This window comes from Schistocerca cancellata, chromosome 4, assembly GCF_023864275.1.
Source record: "Schistocerca cancellata isolate TAMUIC-IGC-003103 chromosome 4, iqSchCanc2.1, whole genome shotgun sequence".
Classification (NCBI taxonomy): domain Eukaryota; kingdom Metazoa; phylum Arthropoda; class Insecta; order Orthoptera; family Acrididae; genus Schistocerca; species Schistocerca cancellata.
The window spans coordinates 209932338-209952467 of NC_064629.1; the positions used below are offsets into that span (position 1 = coordinate 209932338).

A 20130-nucleotide genomic window follows, 5' to 3' on the forward strand; every position below is an offset into this window, starting at 1 on the left:
CAACTAGAACAACATACTACATATACAATGTTTTTTTTTTATTTTTAAAGAAAGAAAGCACCTAGACGTGACATGTACTGAAACAATACGAAACTCTTGGCGAAAAAGTAACAGTTAAAGAGTTTGGTCCCTCGAAATCATCTACAGGCTCGCTTGTCACATCATATATATACACTCCTGGAAATGAAAAAAAAAAACACATTGACACCGGTGTGTCAGACCCACCATACTTGCTCCGGACACTGCGAGAAGGCTGTACAAGCAATGATCACACGCACGGCACAGCGGACACACCAGGAACCGCGGTGTTGGCCGTCGAATGGCGCTAGCTGCGCATCATTTGTGCACCGCCGCCGTCAGTGTCAGCCAGTTTGCCGTGGCATACGGAGCTCCATCGCAGTCTTTAACACTGGTAGCATGCCGCGACAGCGTGGACGTGAACCGTATGTGCAGTTGACGGACTTTGAGCGAGGGCGTATAGTGGGCATGCGGGAGGCCGGGTGGACGTACCGCCGAATTGCTCAACACGTGGGGCGTGAGGTCTCCACAGTACACCGATGTTGTCGCCAGTGGTCGGCGGAAGGTGCACGTGCCCGTCGACCTGGGACCGGACCGCAGCGACGCACGGATGCACGCCAAGACCGTAGGATCATACGCAGTGCCGTAGGGGACCGCACCGCCACTTCCCAGCAAATTAGGGACACTGTTGCTCCTGGGGTATCGGCGAGGACCATTCGCAACCGTCTCCATGAAGCTGGGCTACGGTCCCGCACACCGTTAGGCCGTCTTCCGCTCACGCCCCAACATCGTGCAGCCCGCCTCCAGTGGTGTCGCGACAGGCGTGAATGGAGGGACGAATGGAGACGTGTCGTCTTCAGCGATGAGAGTCGCTTCTGCCTTGGTGCCAATGATGGTCGTATGCGTGTTTGGCGCCGTGCAGGTGAGCGCCACAATCAGGACTGCATACGACCGAGGCACACAGGCCCAACACCCGGCATCATGGTGTGGGGAGCGATCTCCTACACTGGCCGTACACCACTGGTGATCGTCGAGGGGACACTGAATAGTGCACGGTACATTCAAACCGTCATCGAACCCATCGTTCTACCATTCCTAGACCGGCAAGGGAACTTGCTGCTCCAACAGGACAATGCACGTCCGCATGTATCCCGTGCCACCCAACGTGCTCTAGAAGGTGTAAGTCAACTACCCTGGCCAGCAAGATCTCCGGATCTGTCCCCCATTGAGCATGTTTGGGACTGGATGAAGCGTCGTCTCACGCGGTCTGCACGTCCAGCACGAACGCTGGTCCAACTGAGGCGCCAGGTGGAAATGGCATGGCAAGCCGTTCCACAGGACTACATCCAGCATCTCTACGATCGTCTCCATGGGAGAATAGCAGCCTGCATTGCTGCGAAAGGTGGATATACACTGTACTAGTGCCGACATTGTGCATGCTCTGTTGCCTGTGTCTATGTGCCTGTGGTTCTGTCAGTGTGATCATGTGATGTATCTGACCCCAGGAATGTGTCAATAAAGTTTCCCCTTCCTGGGACAATGAATTCACGGTGTTCTTATTTCAATTTCCAGGAGTGTATATACTATTTACGGTGATATTGCTGCTGCTGCAGTTCCTGCCACTGCTGCTGCTGCAGCAGGTGCTGTCACTGCTGTTGCTGCTAGTGCAGCTGCTGCCACTGCTGTTGCTGTTGCAGCTGATACAGCTGCTGCCACTGCTATTGCTGTTGCTGCTGGTGCAGCTGCTGCCACTGCTATTGCTGTTGCAGCTGCAGCCACTAGTGTTGCCGTTGCAGCTGGTGCAGCTGCAGCCACTTGTGTTGCTGTTACAGCTGATGCAGCTGCTGCCACTGCTGTTGCTGTTGCAGCTGATACAGCTGCTGCCACTGCTATTGCTGTTGCTGCTGGTGCAGCTGCTGCCACTGCTATTGCTGTTGCAGCTGCAGCCACTAGTGTTGCCGTTGCAGCTGGTGCAGCTGCAGCCACTTGTGTTGCTGTTACAGCTGCAGCCACTAGTGTTGTTGTTGCAGCTGGTGCAGCTGCAGCCACTTTTGTTGCTGTTACAGCTGATGCAGCTGCTGCCACTGCTATTGCAGTTACTGCTGGTGCAGCTGCTGCCATTTGCTGTTGCTGGTGCAGATGCAGCCACTGCTGTTGTTATTGCAGCTGCAGCCGCCGCCTCTGCTGTTGCACCTCAGCATTCATTTCATCCACGCTCTGGTGTTGGTAGATATGCATTGAAACAATATGAAGAAATGTATTCAATAGTATGTAATTCTTAGTGGAGGAAAAAAAGTTACAGTTACCGATATGAGTCTGTACTTTCCAGGTAACGCTCCATCCGGCTCTAAAGGTCTCTGTCGTTGCCGCCACTAACACTACCGATGGTGCATGATGCAACTGAACGTTTCATGTTAGATGAACCAAACTAACGAGTAACGCACACTAGCGAGCAAGGCAATCGACCTCAGATTACGGCGGTTGACGACAGAATGAGGGTGACAGGGTGTGGGGTGTCCCCTCTGTCTACCGTTTCACCCAGGGAGCCAATAGAAGTGCAGCATTCTACCTCATCTACTGATTAATGCTGGTCTGAGCTCTCACGGCTGGTCGGTGCCGGTTTGAGCACTCTGTGCCGGTCTGCGAGCACAGCCTTGTGACCTGCAGGTTGTGGGTTTTTGCTATTCGACAAAACCGAACGTGAGATTAAATATAGGTAATCCTCGCCCGCACTACGGTATAGCTCTATGTTCAGCTTTCTGTGTATCTAGTGTTGCCATAATTTCTGTCTCTCAAACCGGGACATTTCTCTCAAACTAACTAAAAATGGATGGGAGGATATGGTTCAAATGGCTCTGAGCACTATGGGACTTAACTTCTGAGGTCATCAGTCCCCTAGAACTTAGAACTACTTAAACCTAACTGACCTGAGGACATCACACACATCCATGCCCGAGGCAGGATTCGAACCTGCGGCCGTAACGGTCGCGCGGTTCCAGACTGTAGCGCCTAGAACCGCTCGGCCACTTCGGCCGGCGAGGGGAGGATAACCCGGGACAAGGGACAAGGAGGGCCACTTCGCTTAAGCTTAAAAAAGTTAAAGACTACAGTACATGCCTCTTTTAGTTGCGAACAGCTTCAGCGGAACTTCGAGAGGTCACTCCATATTGTCTGACGGTGTCTGGCCCTAACAATGATTTACAATTGCAGTTGATATTGATGTGCCCAGCATCACAGTTTTTTGTGGCTTCGAAAACATTAAAAAGTTTAGAGCTTAGCATGAAAGTATAGTTCACTGATTTCAAAGATATAATGATGTTTAATGATATGAGAGCTCATTGTTAATTTCGCAGCTGTTACTAATTGATCTTGTGTAACTGAATTTGAAACAAGGTAGGAGTCCACTTCTTTAAGTGCTTCCAGAGGCATTTTTGATTAGTGCTTTACGTTAGTTAAACGATCCTTAATATCTGCTCTCCCCCCATCAGCAATAATATCATAACACTTAGAAATTACACGTTCTGCTTCATAGTCACGCCTCATTCGTTTTATGAAGAACCATTTATCTAAATATTTGTCTTTGAATGAACTCTTCCTCTACGGCATTTTGAGTGCACTTGAAACAATCAAACACCTTAATAACAAATTAACCGCGATACGACTCAGAGAAACAGAGACTCACGTTGCTGCAAAGCTTAAACTGAAGTGAGACAAGGGACATTAATGGTGATCACTCAATCTGGCATAGCGCATTCGGGTCACAGGGCTTAAAGCTGGGCTCATTCTCTGAAATGAGTTCATCTCTTTTAAACACGTCAGGTACCAAATAAAATCTCTGCGATATACAGGATGTTACAAAAAGGTGCGGCCAAACTTTCAGGAAACATTCCTCACACACAAAGAAAGAAAATATGTTATGTGGACATGTGTCCGGAAACGCTTACTTTCCATGTTAGAGCTCATTTTATTACTTCTCTTCAAATCACATTAATCATGGAATGGAAACACACAGCAACAGAACGCACCAGCGTGACTTCAAACACTTTGTTACAGGAAATGTTCAAAATGTCCTCCGTTAGCGAGGATACATGCATCCACCCTCCGTCGCATGGAATTCCCGATGCGCTGATGCAGCCCTGGAGAATGGCGTATTGTATCACAGCCGTCCACAATACGAGCACGAAGAGTCTCTACATTTGGTACCGGGGTTGCGTAGACAAGAGCTTTCAAATGCCCCCATAAATGAAAGTCAAGAAGGTTGAGGTCAGGAGAGAGTGGAGGCCATGGAATTGTTCCGCCTCTACCAATCCATGGGTCACCGAATCTGTTGTTGAGAAGCGTACGAACACTTCGACTGAAATGTGCAGGAGCTCCATCGTGCATGAACCACATGCTGTGTCTTACTTGTAAAGGCACATATTCTAGCAGCACAGGTAGAGTATCCCGTATCAAATCATGGCGGGGAATCGAGGAAGTACAGTACATACTGACGAAACTAAAATGAGCTCTAACATGGAAATTAAGCGTTTCCGGACACATGGCCACATAACATATTTTCTTCATTTGTGTGTGAGGAAGGTTTCCTAAAAGTTTGGCCGTACCTTTTTGTAACACCCTGTATATGATATTGTACCGCTACAAGTTGTGTAGGGAACATGTAAGAGTCAAGAGCGTTCGCGCGGCGTCTGCTCTTAATAAGTTTCATATAAATATCCGTGATCACATTACACCCATTTCTTGATCTCACTCGCTCAAACCCGTTTAAGCAGTAACATTCTCCTTTTCCCAGCGAATCCATAATTCTCAAGGCTAATTGTCGTAATATGCTGAGGAAGTAAGAGCTCTAGAATATTTTTTCTAATGTGTTGGTACAGCTGTGTTCTTGAATAAGCAGAGTTGTGCAGTTATTATCCCCATGTATTAGCGATACTTTGACCAATACACTCACTATAACCCCTCAAAGTAGCTATTAGAATTAAGGCATTACCTTATTCACAGACATCCTGCCCACACTTGAAGGTGAATAACTGAATGACGATGGATTCATAGTGATTATTCAGTGACATACAGCTGGTGTCCTGAAAGGGACAAACAGAGGTCTACTGTAAACTTGAATAAACCATTCTTTGTATTCAAACGTTTAGGAGGTTTCTACATAACATGGTATTCCTTTTTTAAAATTCAGCTCCAACACACATTTTATACGATCTAATCAAGTATGTATCATTAAGTCGCCATTTCTCACACATGTAACAAAAAAATCATTGTATGACGTGTTAACCGGTTCGTTCTTTTTTTTCGTAACAAATTCAATTTTACCAGCTGCAACAACAGATCCATCTGACGGTGATCCTCCTTTTGCTCCAAAGTGTTAAACAGGTATGGTGCTTAGCAACAGGAATTTAAATTGTGCTTAGACTCGATACAGAACAGTTTTGCGGTTTCTCCTCCAATTTTCTTTGTCCCTGAAAATTAACTCCAAATGGACGTACTCTATTATGTATTGCACTTGGAATGATTTATTGGGCCATGGGAAATTTGTATGATCTGGATGGTAGGTCTACACTAGGTGTGCATGAAATGGACTGACACAAACTCCGATCTGGTGGTCTGAACACGTATATGACGCATGTGTGTGTTGCCTGGATTTACAAGTATCAAAAATACAAAAAGGTTTCATGGAAGTGGTGAAATCGATAAAACAAAAAAAAGATGGTTAGGATTTTTAAAATTGTAATTACATACATAATTCATCGACAAATATGTGATGGCGGGAGAAATGTTTTCTACTGGGCAGTATAAAACGGCACCCAGCCAGTGTGAGTGTGGACATATCATAGTCTTTTTATACACCTATAAATGATATTTCAGAAATGTTATGCTGCTAGAACGTAAAGGTAATGTGACTTATGTTGCGACATATCAGCAGACGTTTGTGGGATGCAATCAAACAACTATTCACGTAAAAATATTATGTACAGGGCTATTACAAATGATTGAAGCGATTTCATAAATTCACTGTAGCTCCATTCATTGACATATGGTCACGACACACTACAGATATGTAGAAAAACTCATAAAGTTTTGTTTGGCTGAAGCCGCACTTCAGGTTTCTCCCGTCAGAGTGCTCGAGAGCGCAGTGAGACAAAATGGCGACAGGAGCCGAGAAAGCGTATGTCGTGCTTGAAATGCACTCACATCAGTCAGTCATAACAGTGCAACGACACATCAGGACGAAGTTCAACAAAGATCCACCAACTGCTAACTCCATTCGGCGATGGTATGCGCAGTTTAAAGCGTCTGGATGCCTCTGTAAGGGGAAATCAACGGGTCGGCCTGCAGTGAGCGAAGAAACGGTTGAACGCGTGCGGGCAAGTTTCACGCGTAGCCCGCGGAAAATTGGCTCATGCCACAACTGGAGACCGACAGCGCCGACTTCATCTTTCAACAGGATGGTGCTCCACCGCACTTCCATCATGATGTTCGGCATTTCTTAAACAGGAGATTGGAAAACCGATGGATCGGTCGTGGTGGAGATCATGATCAGCAATTCATGTCATGGCCTCCACGCTCTCCTGACTTAAACCCATGCGATTTCTTTCTGTGGGGTTATGTGAAAGATTCAGTGTTTAAACCTCCTCTACCAAGAAACGTGCCAGAACTGCGAGCTCGCATCAACGATGTTTTCGAACTCATTGATGGGGACATGCTGCACCGAGTGTGTGAGGAACTTGATTATCGGCTTGATGTCTGCCGAATCACTAAAGGGGCACATATCAAACATTTTTGAATGCCTAAAAAAACTTTTTGAGTTTTTTGTATGTGTGTGCAAGGTATTGTGTAAATATCTCAAATAATAAAGTTATTGTAGAGCTGTGAAATCGCTTCAATCATTTGTAATAACCCTGTATGTCTAGTCGTAAGGGGAAGATAGATTTGGTGTGGTTAATTTTGATTTCAACAAGTTGAGGAATATATGGCTCTGAGCCCTATGGGACTTAACATCTATGGTCATCAGTCCTGAGGAATATATCCGAACGTAAAGGGTGATAGGTTTAGTTCGTAAATAGCTGCTCAATAAAGCAACGAAAGGTTCAACTGGATCTGCTATAATATATAAACGGTATGAGCAATAACAAAGTGGCTAGACAAAACGTCCCCTGATCGGCTGCCCTAAGCAGATCCAAATTTTTCCTTTGTTGCATTATCGACTGTGATGTTGATTACAGTACACCAACCCATATTGGTGATGTCTCTCCAATCCTTTCGTCCACTGCAGTGCTGTTGATTATCACACAGTGCCGGACGCCTGTGCTTTACAATACATGTTTGAAAAAGTGTTGGCAGGATGTAGCACCTCTGTACGTGCTGACTGGAAGACTTAAACGTCAAGTAATTCCCTAGAACTGAGGAGAATCGAAATATCTAGCCGGTGTGTGTATGTGGGCAGACCATAATTTTTCGGATGCTATACACATATAAACGACAGCTGCACAGCTTGTCTGAAATGTGTATATGTTACAGTGTAAAGTTACTATGGGCTTGTGTTCCAGCATGTGCAAAGAATATGGCTTTGTCCGGTCGTAAGATAGTTATAGATTCAACACATCAATAGCCATTAGGGGATGAAAGATTTTCCATGGAAAATTATGTTCGCCATAGATACTGAGATTCGTTCCAGGACCACAACGGTCAACGGGAGACATTTACAGTAAATCGATGCTTGTCAGACTGCAGCAGCAATCGTAATATTTTGTTGTAAGTACACTGGTAAATATGTGCCTGCTCCTCAACATTCTTGTGAGTCTGGAGATGGTCGTAGAAAGCATAGTAGCAAGCAAGCAGGTTGGGGCTGGAAACAGTATCTCAGTGGTCGACTCTGTTGTGGGCTGGGGCTGGCCCATCCTTTGTACAAGTGTTTGGAATGTCCGAGAAAGCATCCGTTGTGCCACGGCTTATGACGATTTGTCTTGCAGCTCCCCCTGGAAAGGTGAAAGTGAACTGATACACAGTATTCTTTAGGTGGCCTTCGCGAAGACGCGTGTTGCGAGTACAGTCCTTGGAAATTTGAGGAGATTCAACATGACGACTGTCTGAGCTGGGAGTTTTGAATGACCTCCACGGCTGGTGGTCCTCTCTCTCTGGCTGATACGCATTTCCACGTATGCAGCCGTGACGGCCATGGGCCACGTTTACAGCGGTAGTTTTCTCCAGTCTTCATGGTTTGGCGCTGTAGTGCAATACAGTGCGCTACGTGTGGATCTCTGGAAAGTGACTGTGTGTGATATAAGAGTGTTTTCAGCCATCTCATGCATCTAGCTGTGAATGGATCGTGTTTCTCAAAACATCACAATGGTATTTGTTGTTGTTACTATCCTGTCATGTGACAGACCCTTTCCTTCCTCCTTCTTCGTCCTGGGGTACATAACCAGTCACCTCATGAATTCTGTAGTACTTTTAAAAAAGAAAATACACTTAGCAGGCCTGTAGTGGTCGAGAACTCCATAACCATGAAAATACAAATTTGAAATTTCAACTATCAGATCATACGTAGCCGCTTCCAGTTGTAACGTCAAACAATATTAATAGGTTCGGATTATTTAATAAAATTTCTTATCAAAATCAAAACACTATTGTTTATGTACACAAACTACTGTGCAGTGTCGATCTTTTTTTTCCAAGTATTTTTAAACTGTGTGTGTGTGAAGCAAGTTGTTTAAACGCCCATATTAACGATTTAATTAATATTACCTGTAGTACATCTTCTTAAGCAACATTTGTGACAATTGCAAGATATGATATTCCGCACCAGATTTAATAACTCCTGAAGCAGTTCATATTCAACGTCAAGTGTACCACAAAGAAAGTGCGTCCTAACTGCTTGGACAGTTTAGAGTCCGTATCAGAATGGAACAGTGTCATTGTTTAAATATCCCATGCTAGTTCCTATGTCATCTGCAAAGCAAACTACAGCTCTCTCCCTCTCTCTTTGCATACAACATTTAGTTCTGATCCTTTTTAAATTGTATTTCAAGTTATACTGCTACTAGTTTTGTGACATTGTCAATTTGTGTGTGTGTGTGTGTGTGTGTGTGTGTGTGTGTGAGAGAGAGAGAGAGAGAGAGAGAGAGAGAGAGAGAGAGAGAGAGAGAGAGAATAGCTTCTGCGTCCGCCTTGTATCTCGTGCGTCACGATCATGTGACCAGAAATTAATTATTTAATAACTTCCCAGTCAAGTACACCATGTGATCAAAAGCATCCGGACTCCCCCAAAAACATACGTTTTTCATATTAGGTGCATTGTCGTGTCACCTACTGCCAGGTTCTTCAGCAACCTCAGTAGTCATTAGACATCGTGAGAGAGCAGAATGGGGAGCTCCGCGGAACTCACGGACTTCGAACGTGGTCAGGTGACGGGGTGTCACTTGTCATACGTCTGTACGCGAGATTTCCACACTTCCAAACATCCTTACGTCCACTGTTTCCAATGTGATAGTGAAGTGGAAACGTGAAGGGACACGTGCAGCACAAAAGTGTGCAGATCGACCTCGTCTGTTGACTGACAGAGACCTCCGACAGTTGAAGAGGATCGTAATGTGTAATAGGTAGACATCAATCACACAGGAATTCCAAACTGCACCAGAATACACTGCAAGTACTATGACAGTTAGGCGGAAGGTGAGAAAACTTGGATTTCATGGTCGAGCGGCTGCTCATAAGCCACACATCACGCCGGTAAATGCCAAACGACGCCTCTCTTGGTGTACGGAGCGTAAACGTTGAACGATTGGACAATGGAAAAACATTGTGTGGAGTGATGAATCACGGTACGGAATGTGGCGATCCGATGGCAGGGTGTGGGTATGGCGAATGTCCGGTGAACGTCATCTGCCGACATTGATACCTCTCCTCAGTGCAGCACTCTGTGAAGAATGGGCTGCCATTCCGCAAGAAACCTTCCAACACCTAATTGAACGTATGCCTGCGAGAGTTGAAGCTGTTATTAAGGTTAAGGCTGAGCCAACAACATATTTAATTCCAGCATTACTGATGGAGGGCGGCACTAACTTGTAAGTCATTTTCAGCCAGGTGTACGGATACTTCTGATCACATAGTGTATTTGCTTTTGACGGAAGGCGTCTCTCGTGTCTGCTGGTATCCAACATGCTGCTTCATGAATACAGACCACTTGAAATGACATAGTATACTGACAGGTTGTGTGCTTTTCTTTTGTGGATTAGCGCAGTACTCCACAGGGCTGTGGACAAGCCGACAGCAGTGCAGCGAGGCCATTGACATTTCGAAGTTTCTCCGATGTGCCCTCACTCTGGGTAGCTTGCGCAGGTTGTACGATATGACAAAGTTTTTGTGATATGGTTCAAATGGCTCTGAACACTATGGGACTTAACAGCTGTGGTCATCAGTCCCCTAGAACTTAGAACTACTTAAACCTAACTAACCTAAGGACATCACACACATCCATGCCCGAGGCAGGATTCGAACCTGCGATCGTAGCAGTCGCACGGTTCCGGACTGCGCGCCTAGAACCGCGAGACCACCGCGGCCGGCTTTTTTGTGATATGTTGAAGCAGTCTGTGACAGTGTAATTACGTGTTTCCTTATCCAATCGGAATGAAAAAATTGCCGAAATTCTTTAAATATTCCACACAGTGCATTAGATTTCCTGACAGATTCTTTAAATAAAGTACATTCCATACTCTGCCTTGAATCTCATAAATTGTTCCACACAATGCCATAATTTTTAAAACAATATTCCATAGACTGCAATCGATTTTCACAAATCAATATTTTCAGAAGTGGGCTCAAGGAAATGTGAAGGTATGGATTTAATTAATTACTCAGTCAAATTGATAGAGTGGTAGGGGGTAGTATTCAAATAACCCGAAGCAACTTGTGAATACTGAAAGTGGCACAACTGAGGTATTTCCCTCCAATTTTTTCTATAAATTTAATTAATGAATCAATTCATTTTATATTAGAAGTGCTTCCATGTTTTCCAGAGAGGGGAGGGGGAAGGAGAGTGAGAGGGCAGAGGGGTGGGGGAGACATGGAAAATGACACAAACAAACAGTAGGTTAGGCATGGATTATCGCAAGGGGTCATAATCCTCTTAGTTGAACAATATGTTAAGGACCTGTTCCTGAATGTATACATGCCCCTGAGGTAGGCAACCCGCAATGTGCACTGATGCTATCCTTGCCCTACTACTTACATTTGTCTCAATTATGAATAAAATGATGTAAATAATGGGTTCCTATGCTCAGTCACCGGCCTGTAAAGACGCGCAGATTGGTCACCGAATATCTATCGTATACATCCTCATATTCCAAACAGCACTTATAGCACGAATTTTGACTGTCAACAACATTACATGCCCTCAGTCCAAAAAGGCTGCGAAACCTCGGCTTTGTTAAAGAGAGATTAAAGACGCCTGCTAGTCGCCTACCTAGATCTTTACCCAATGAAACACTGCTAATTAAACTGTGTGCAACAGAATTCATAAACGCTAAGTTATGGCCCAGCAGCGGATCATTGGGTGGGGGTAACATTAATTTTCACTAATTATGGAACGGAATTACTAATTGTGAAACGAAATTCAAAGATAAAATAAATCCCCAAGTTTATTAACAATCAACGATTTTTTGGAACGTTGTCAAGTAATTCAGTGTAAACCTACTCTTGAAGGGACGAACGTCAATAAGAAAACGAAGCAACAAAACTGGAACGAGCTGTTGGTGACACGGTTAGAAGACGAAAGTATATAACGTTTAATCAGCTTCCTAACATATTAAAAATGATTGAATAAAATCCGTGACTCGACAAGAGTGATTGCTTATCATGCTCGAAATAGAAGTGAATGTATTATGCAAATGTGCCTACCCCAACGTTCGAGTTGAACCTAATCGTGAAATTATGGTGTGTCACTAAATCCATTGCGACCTGTACAGCCAGTGTTGCACACCAATCTCACCATCGTTGAAGTGTGAATGTGTTGGCTGCATGTGGTGTCAATGGCTCGCTAAGTACGCCTTTTGGACGCAGCAGCTGCATCATCCTTAGTCGAGGTCTGAAGAAGTAGTCTGCTGTGCGAAGTCTCCATCTGAAGCTTCCTGACTGAAGTGTCCCAACTGAGAGTAGAATCTGAAATGTCGAAAGAAACGCTGAGTGCGTCTGGTCTACAAAAGTTTCTTGCACCTCAAGTAGTAGTTGTCAATCAGAAAAGTTACCTTTGGCATCCACCTACTGAAAAAATGAAGCTGATGGTACTATACTCCCACCACAGCAAAGAAAATGTGGCTATCTCAATCAAGTGTAGTGATGTTCCACTTCCAGAAACATATGTCTAAAAAATTCTGCACCACGATGGTCCAGCCAGTCCATGCGTCTTACTTTTTTGTGCCTCTGGTGCGCCGTTTTCCATTGTGAGAAGACAGAAATAAGTAAAAATGCTGACCTACGCGGCGAAGTGACGGCTGTACAATGTGATCATTATTTCCAGAGACTGCACATAGAAAGTTCCGAAGATGTACGTCTCTCCTAGAAAGTTTCTCTTAAGAATGGTGCGATGAACTGCCTGTGCTCGTCAAGAATCTTCCTCCCTTGAAACAAACGCTTTCTAGACATTCAGAGCGGTAAAACATACACCTGAGACACCCAACCTGCGTCATATCTCCAGGAAGAGAGTGACACCATAGGCGATTCTGGTCTCTCCCGTACCTGCAGTCTGGTGCTTTTCCCCAACTGATAAGCGCAGACGGGATATGAGGTCCCCGTGTTGGAGCGTCCAGTGATCTGGGGTGTACACAGCTCGCTGAAGTCGTCTTAAGCTGTACCCAGTACACATGCGAGGTCTACAGACAAGTGCAGAAATGAAAAAAGGAGAAAGAAATCACCTGTGCCATTGCTATCACTATATTACAAATATACAACAAAGTGGCAAAGAAACTGGTATAGGCTTCGTATTCAAATACAGATATATGTAAACAGGCAGAATACGGCGCAGCTGTCGGCAACGCCTATATATGACAAGTGTCTGGCGCAGTTGTTAGATCGGTTACTGCTGCTACGATGGCAGCTTATCAAGATGTGAGTTTGAACGTGGTCTTATAGTAAGTGCACGAGCGATGGGACACAGCATCTCCGAGGTAGTGATGAAGTGGGGATTGTGCCGTACGACCATTTCACGAGTGTACCGTGAATATCAGGAATCCAGTAACACATCACATCTCCGACATCGCTGTGGCCGGAAAAAGATCCTGCAAGATCGGGGCCAACGACGACTGAACAGAATTGTTCAAAGTGACAGAAGTGCAACCCTTCCGCAATTTGCTGCAGATTTCAGTGTTGGGCCATCAACAAGTGTCAGCGTGTGAACCATTCAACAAAACATCATCGATATGGGCTTTTGGAGCCGAACGCCCCTTGTGTACCCTTGATGACTGCACGACACAAAGCTTTATGTCTCGCCTGGCCCCGTCAAGAAATTGGCCTGCAGATGACTGGAAACATGTTGCCTGGTCGAACGATTCTCGTTTCAAATGGTATCGAGCGGATGGATACGTACGGGTATGGAGACAACCTCAAGAATCCATTGACCCTGCATGTCAGCAGGGGACCGTTCAAGCTGGTGGAGGCTCCGTAATGGTGTGCGACATGTGCAGTTGGTGTGATATGGGAACCCTGATACATCTAGATACGACTCTGACAGGTGACACATATGTAAGCATCTTGTCTGATCACCTGTGTAGCGGCACCACAGTTTAGGATAGGGAAAGTTAGTTTTGTGCAATATTTGGAGCACAAATTACAGCCAGGTGTTGGCCGGATTGCAGTGGGTTACTCATACTAGTAGTTGCGAAGGCAAATAGTGGCCACAGGGGCGTAGAACTGCCGGAGAAGGCACGCACAGCAGTTTGCATGGCACAAGTCACAGGCAGAAGGGGCCACTGGCCAACTTAGCGTGTTATGTATGCGTGGCGCGAAGTGGCGCTCTTGGCAAAACAGAGGCACACAGCCAGGTACAAATAGGTGCTGTTTTCTAACAAGATTCATTGAAGTGTGGCAGCTCTCCTGGATGGAGGGGCATGTCACACCATTGACTACACATGGCAGCAGATCGAGTGCCAACTTTCCAATCCGGGGCAGGTCGTTGGTTCTACCCCCTGAGGCTGATGCAGGGTCCGCAGCCAGCCAGCGGTAGGCCACTCTTTGGCTTGATGATGCAGGCAGTCATCTTGGCTCCTGACACACGCCGGAGACATCCTGAGGCGAGGGCCACAGATTCGGACGACGGGTCACAAGTGCTCATTGTCACCGCGTTCTTAACCACGCTGGCGAGAAGGACACAGCTGGCTGCCTGCAGCTCACACCGAGAAGCGCTGAGTTGGCATTGATACAGATCACTGAGCCAACACCTAACATCCTGATCACACTGCAACTCTGCTGGCATACGAGGCAGGCTTGACACAGCATTGCATTACACAGGCCACTGGGGTGCTTCCACAGCATTGCGGGGCCCTGTGACACAGATCAAGAGGAATGAGAGCACTGTAACAAAAAAACAATACATCACTTGGAAAGCTCAGACGAGTTTTAATACGGCACCTCGTGGCACCAAACCACTACAGCTGCATCCATTCATGTCCATTGTGCCTTCAGACAGACTTGGCAATTACAGCAGGACAATCTGACAACCCACACTTTCAAAATTGCTACATAGTGGCTCGAGGAACACTCATATAAGTTTACACAATTCCTCTAGCCACCAGACTCCCCAGACATGAACATTATTGAGCATATCTGGGATGCCTTGCAACATGCTGTTCGGAAGAGATCTGTAACCCCTCGTACCTTACGGATCTATGAACTGCCCTGCAGGATTCATGGTGTCAGTTCCCTCCAGCACTACTTCACACATTATTCGAGATCATGCAATGTCGTGTTGCAGCACTTCTGCATGCTCGCGTGGATCCTACATGATATAAGGCAGGTATGCCAGTTTCTTTGGCTTTTGAGTGTATATAAACATGTGTTCATGCTAGAATGAGATTTTCACTCTGCAGCGGATTGTGCACTGATATGGAACTTCTTGGCAGATTAAAACTGTGTGCCAGACCGAGACTCGAACTCGGGACCTTTGCCTCTTGCGGGAAAGTGAAGAGCCCTTGCCTGCGAAAGGCAAAGGTCCTCGCTCGAGTTCCAGTCTCGGTCTGGCACACAGTTTTAATCTGCTAGGAAGTTTCATGTGTTTATGCTGTCTCTGCAATTTCAATTGTATTAATACCAGACTGACTTTAATTTGCAAACCTAAAACGTAGTAATTTGCTTATTTAAGTATTGTGGAACGAAAGAGACTAAGCACATGGCTTCAATGATTTTCATCACCTCCTGCTTGCGTTTAAAAAAATTATTCTGATGATATGCTTCGTAGAATGTAGTGTGTAACTGACAATCAAATTTATTCCCTAGTCAGTAGTTACCCTGACTGATGGAACCATTCACAGTACAATGAGCTGAAAAATTGGGGTGAGAGGGAAAGTTACATCTAGCCAACCTACGCGACATAAAGTACAAAACAAAATATGTCCTTGACACATTCACACCTCTGGGAAACAACACCCCTCTCACACTTATAACTGACCATTCTCCAGTAGGAGGTTAATTGGATATTGCATGTACTGTACACAGTTGTTGATTAAAGGCAAACATCTTCAAAAAATGAAAGTGAGTAATATTGAAATTATTCATACCTTAAACTGGGCAGAATGCACACTTAGATATCATTTAGATATAATTGTTAGACAGCAACTCTTCACAGAAATGTCAACACATACATATGAAAACTATAACAGAGCACAGTCTCATTGCAGTTCTCCTATTTTTATTCAAAAGAGAAAGAAATGTGTGAAAAGGTTTGTGTCTGTCGAAAAATGAAATCAGTTCATTTATAGATGCATTTGTGTGAACAGTAAGCGTTATCATGATATTACAGAATAAATCCTTTATACAGAATGGAAATAACAACATTTATATTACATGAGCAGATATATTTTGCTGGTTCTAGGACACTAAGACAAACTTAAAATAAATTCAGTATTTTATAAATAAAACAACTAATTTTTAAAAATTCAGTATATTTAATTAACTAAACAGATTTTATAACATTAACTAAATACCTATTTTGCAATAAAACAACTAAATACTATAACTGCATTTATTTGATTTATAACACAATTCTAACACATTAACATGTATTAGCTAAAAAAAAGTAAGTTATTTTTAAAAATTTTACACTGCGAACATAAGTAATGTAGTTAAAATGTATTAATTAAGAAAGAAAATTATAAAAATTTACAACATGATTGTAAGATAGTAAAAAGGAATAGTTAAAACAAAAGGACATTATTTTAAAAATTGTAGATTGTGAAATTCATTATTTCTATTTTCGAGTTCGTTCATTCCTTTATATTTCAGTTTCATTTGTCCTTTTTTAATTATTTCAGAATCAAAATCATCAATTAATTTAGAAAATATATTTGGTACAAGAGCTTCAAAATTATTATTGAGTTCTAGACAAAGTTGTTCTCCATATCTAGTATTTAAATATTCACTGTTCATAATATTATATAAAGCATTTACTTTTAGCTCATTTACTTTTCTAATTTCTTTATAAATAGTTATACTGTTAAGTTTCTTGATTGATTCAAATGGTTCAAATGGCTCTGAGCACTATGGGACTCAACATCTCAGGTCATAAGTCTCCTAGAATGTACAACTACTTAAACCTAACTAACGTAAGGACATCACACACACCATGCCCGAGGCAGGATTCGAACCTGCGACCATAGCAGTCTCGCGGTTCCAGACTGCAGTGCCACTGTGGCCAGCTTTCTTGATTGAAGTAGTTTACATTTATAATGGAAAAATTTTATTACTTTTACAAAAATAAATCTGTAGCTTGTATTTAACATTTTTTTAAAAATTGTAATTTTGAACCTACAGCTAAATGATTTATTGAAAATTATTCTTTTATTTTTTATAAATCTAACAAAAATTGTTTCTTACAAATGGAGAACCTAAACGAAATGCAAACTAAACTAAAAGAAACTTATGTACTAATTGAGGAATCTGAAGATACTGATTGACTTATTAGTTTAAGCAATAAAATAATATCAATTTGTTAAAACATGCTGCAATCATGTTTTTCATAAGGACTGTATTGATAAATGGTTAAAGTAAAAAGAAAATTGTAGACTTTGTAGAATTATTATTAAAAATAAAGGACCAACATTACACCAATATCTATAATCACATTAACTGAACAATGGTTGAATCCTATATGATGATTACATTAAATTTTAAGAAATTAGTAGATTTACTTTTTCACAAATCTAATAAATTTTTTACATATAAATGAGCAAGTTCAACAAGAGTGTTTTGTGAAACCGAAATTTTCTAAATATTTTAATACAGAGATATCAATTAATAATTTTACTTTGCAGAAATATACAAACGAACGTTATAGAACTATATGCAGACCATGTATAAATAAATATCATGTAAAAAATTACAATAAAAATCGAAATCCTTCTGTATGATGAAGAAGTGTTGCTTAATATTATTTTAAGGAACATTTACAATGAAATCCAAATAAAGAACATTCAAAAATATTATTAACAATAAATAATGAAGAAAAATCTACATGTACAATGAATAATGAACAAGTAGTAACTAAAGAAACTAGTGCATCTACAAAGAAATGTAGACATTCTCCAGAAATGAAAAATTTATATTGTTTTGATATAAATCCTTCACCTAAAGACAAACATAATAATAAATGTATGAAGTGAACTTTAGAATATATTAAGAATAAGAAAGCTTTAACTTTATGATTCATAATTTATTAAATAATAATTCTTTTTTATTAATTAAAGAAGTTTTTAAAACTTACTGATTGTTAAACTAAAACGTAACATAATAGACTGTTAAACTAAGTAGTAAACTAATTGATTGTTAAACTAAATAGTAAATTGATTCTTTTAAAAATTTTTGTTTAAAAACAAATTGATCGTAAAAGTAAATTATAAACTAATTCTGTTTTTGATGAATTGTCTATTGAATAATAATCCTTAACCATTTAATAAATAATTATCATTTTGTTAAAAAATATTTTTCGCAAATCTAATCAATTTTTGTGTTAATAAATGAAAGAACACAATGGAAACATACTTTGCTTATCAACTATAACAATGAAAAGTTGCTATGCTTTGTGAATTTTATAGAATATTAAATTTATGAGGAAATTCAAATTTATGTAAATTTGATTTAATTAGATTTATTATTTGTAATAGTGCAGTTATTACTAGAAATTATAGATGTGAAGTAAGTGAAAATCATACAAATATTGTTAAAAATTATACAAATGAAGTAAGTGAGATATTTAAAAATATTGTTAAAAATTATACACCTGCTGTAAGCGAAATTCATAAAAATATTGTTAACAATTATATAACTGAAGTAAGTAAAAAAATATACAAATATTGTTAAATTTATATACCTGAAGTGAGTGAAAATCAAACAAATATTGTTAATAATTATACAACTAAAGTAAGTGAATAATTAAAAAAGTTTCTTAAAAATTATACACCAAAGTAAGCATTATTTCTAAAAATATTGCTAAAAATTATATAACTGAAGTAAGTAAAAAATATTCAAATATTGTTAAAATTTATATACCTGAAATAAGTGAAAATCATACTAATAATTTTAAAAATTATACACCTGAAGTAAGTGATAATTTTTGGAAAAAGTTACCAAATATTGTTACAAATTATACACCTGAAGTAGGTAAAAATCATACAAATATTCTTAGAAATAATACATCTGATGTAACTGTTAATTTTTGAAATATTTAAACATATTGGTAAAGATATATACCAGAAGAAAGTGAAAATCTTACAAACAATGTTAGAAATTATACACCTGAAGTAAGTTATAATTTTTGCAGTTACCAAATATTGTTAAAAATTATACACCTGAAGTAAGTGAAAATCATACAAAAATTGTTAAAAATCATACATATGATGTAAGTGATAATAATTTGGACAAGCGAGCTATTATAATATTGTTGAGATTTTTCTAACTAAAGAAGGTAGACCCATAAAAAAATTTCCATTTTCTACAAATATATATATAAAACTGAAACCAAGAGACATAAACACAATTAATGATTATTTAGTATGGAAAACCACTTGAAAATGGACTACAAACTATAAATTTTGAAAAAAGTAATGATATACTTGTTCCTAATTAGTTCTTAACTGCAGTAAAAACATAAAAAATTAAAATTGTTAAAAACTATTTGAAAGTACTTCTTCGTTTTAAGATAAATCTTAATTTATGTTGTGAAAATAAACTACAAATAAATGAAATAAATGAAAACATTAAAGAATTTGGACAACAAACACGAAACTATTCTAATATGACAAAAAAAGGTTTTAGTAAAAAATTTCAACAAGGTAGATGAGATATTTTAGAGAAAATATCTTATTTTCAAGCAAATAGATCAACTTGGTCATTATATAGAATAATTTGTTTGAACTAGTAATTAAAAAATATATTCAATTAAAAAGATTATCTTACATTGATGTACCTATAGTAATAAGAAACAAAGTAGCCTGTGTTAATGTAAATAAGATTATGATAAATATTTTTTAGGTCTATGAAATCAGCTTTATTTCCTGTAGATCAACATTCTAAAAAAATAATAAAATATAATAATTTTCATCTTGAACTTGGTAAAAAATTTGAAAATATGGAATTTCCTGTATTACTCAATCATATTCCAAAAATAGAAAATATATTTAATGTATCTTTTAATGTGTATTCATTGGATATTTTTAATGTCTTATAATGACCATATGCCAATGTATCTATTTTATTTTCCAATACATTTCTATTATTATCATAAGGACAATGCTTTATTGTTTACTGAAATTGTATATATTTCATGTTTTTCAATTTTAATTAATTTAATTTTTCTGTTCCCTATTAATAAACAAACAACATTTGTAATCTTTTAAACTTACTTCT

General features: G+C 40.5%; 1 protein-coding gene across 1 annotated transcript in view; it reads left to right on the forward strand.

Annotated features, from left to right (window-relative positions):
- The window catches only part of LOC126184027 (antifreeze protein Maxi-like), a 59336-nt gene extending 40156 nt beyond the window's left edge, over nt 1–19180 (forward strand). The window contains exons 2-3 of the mRNA XM_049926384.1: nt 1591–1837; nt 19046–19180. Of these exons, the coding sequence (XP_049782341.1) occupies nt 1591–1837; nt 19046–19180 (382 nt within the window). The remainder of the gene's footprint in view (nt 1–1590; nt 1838–19045) is intronic.
- The last annotated feature ends 950 nt before the right edge of the window (nt 19181–20130 follow it).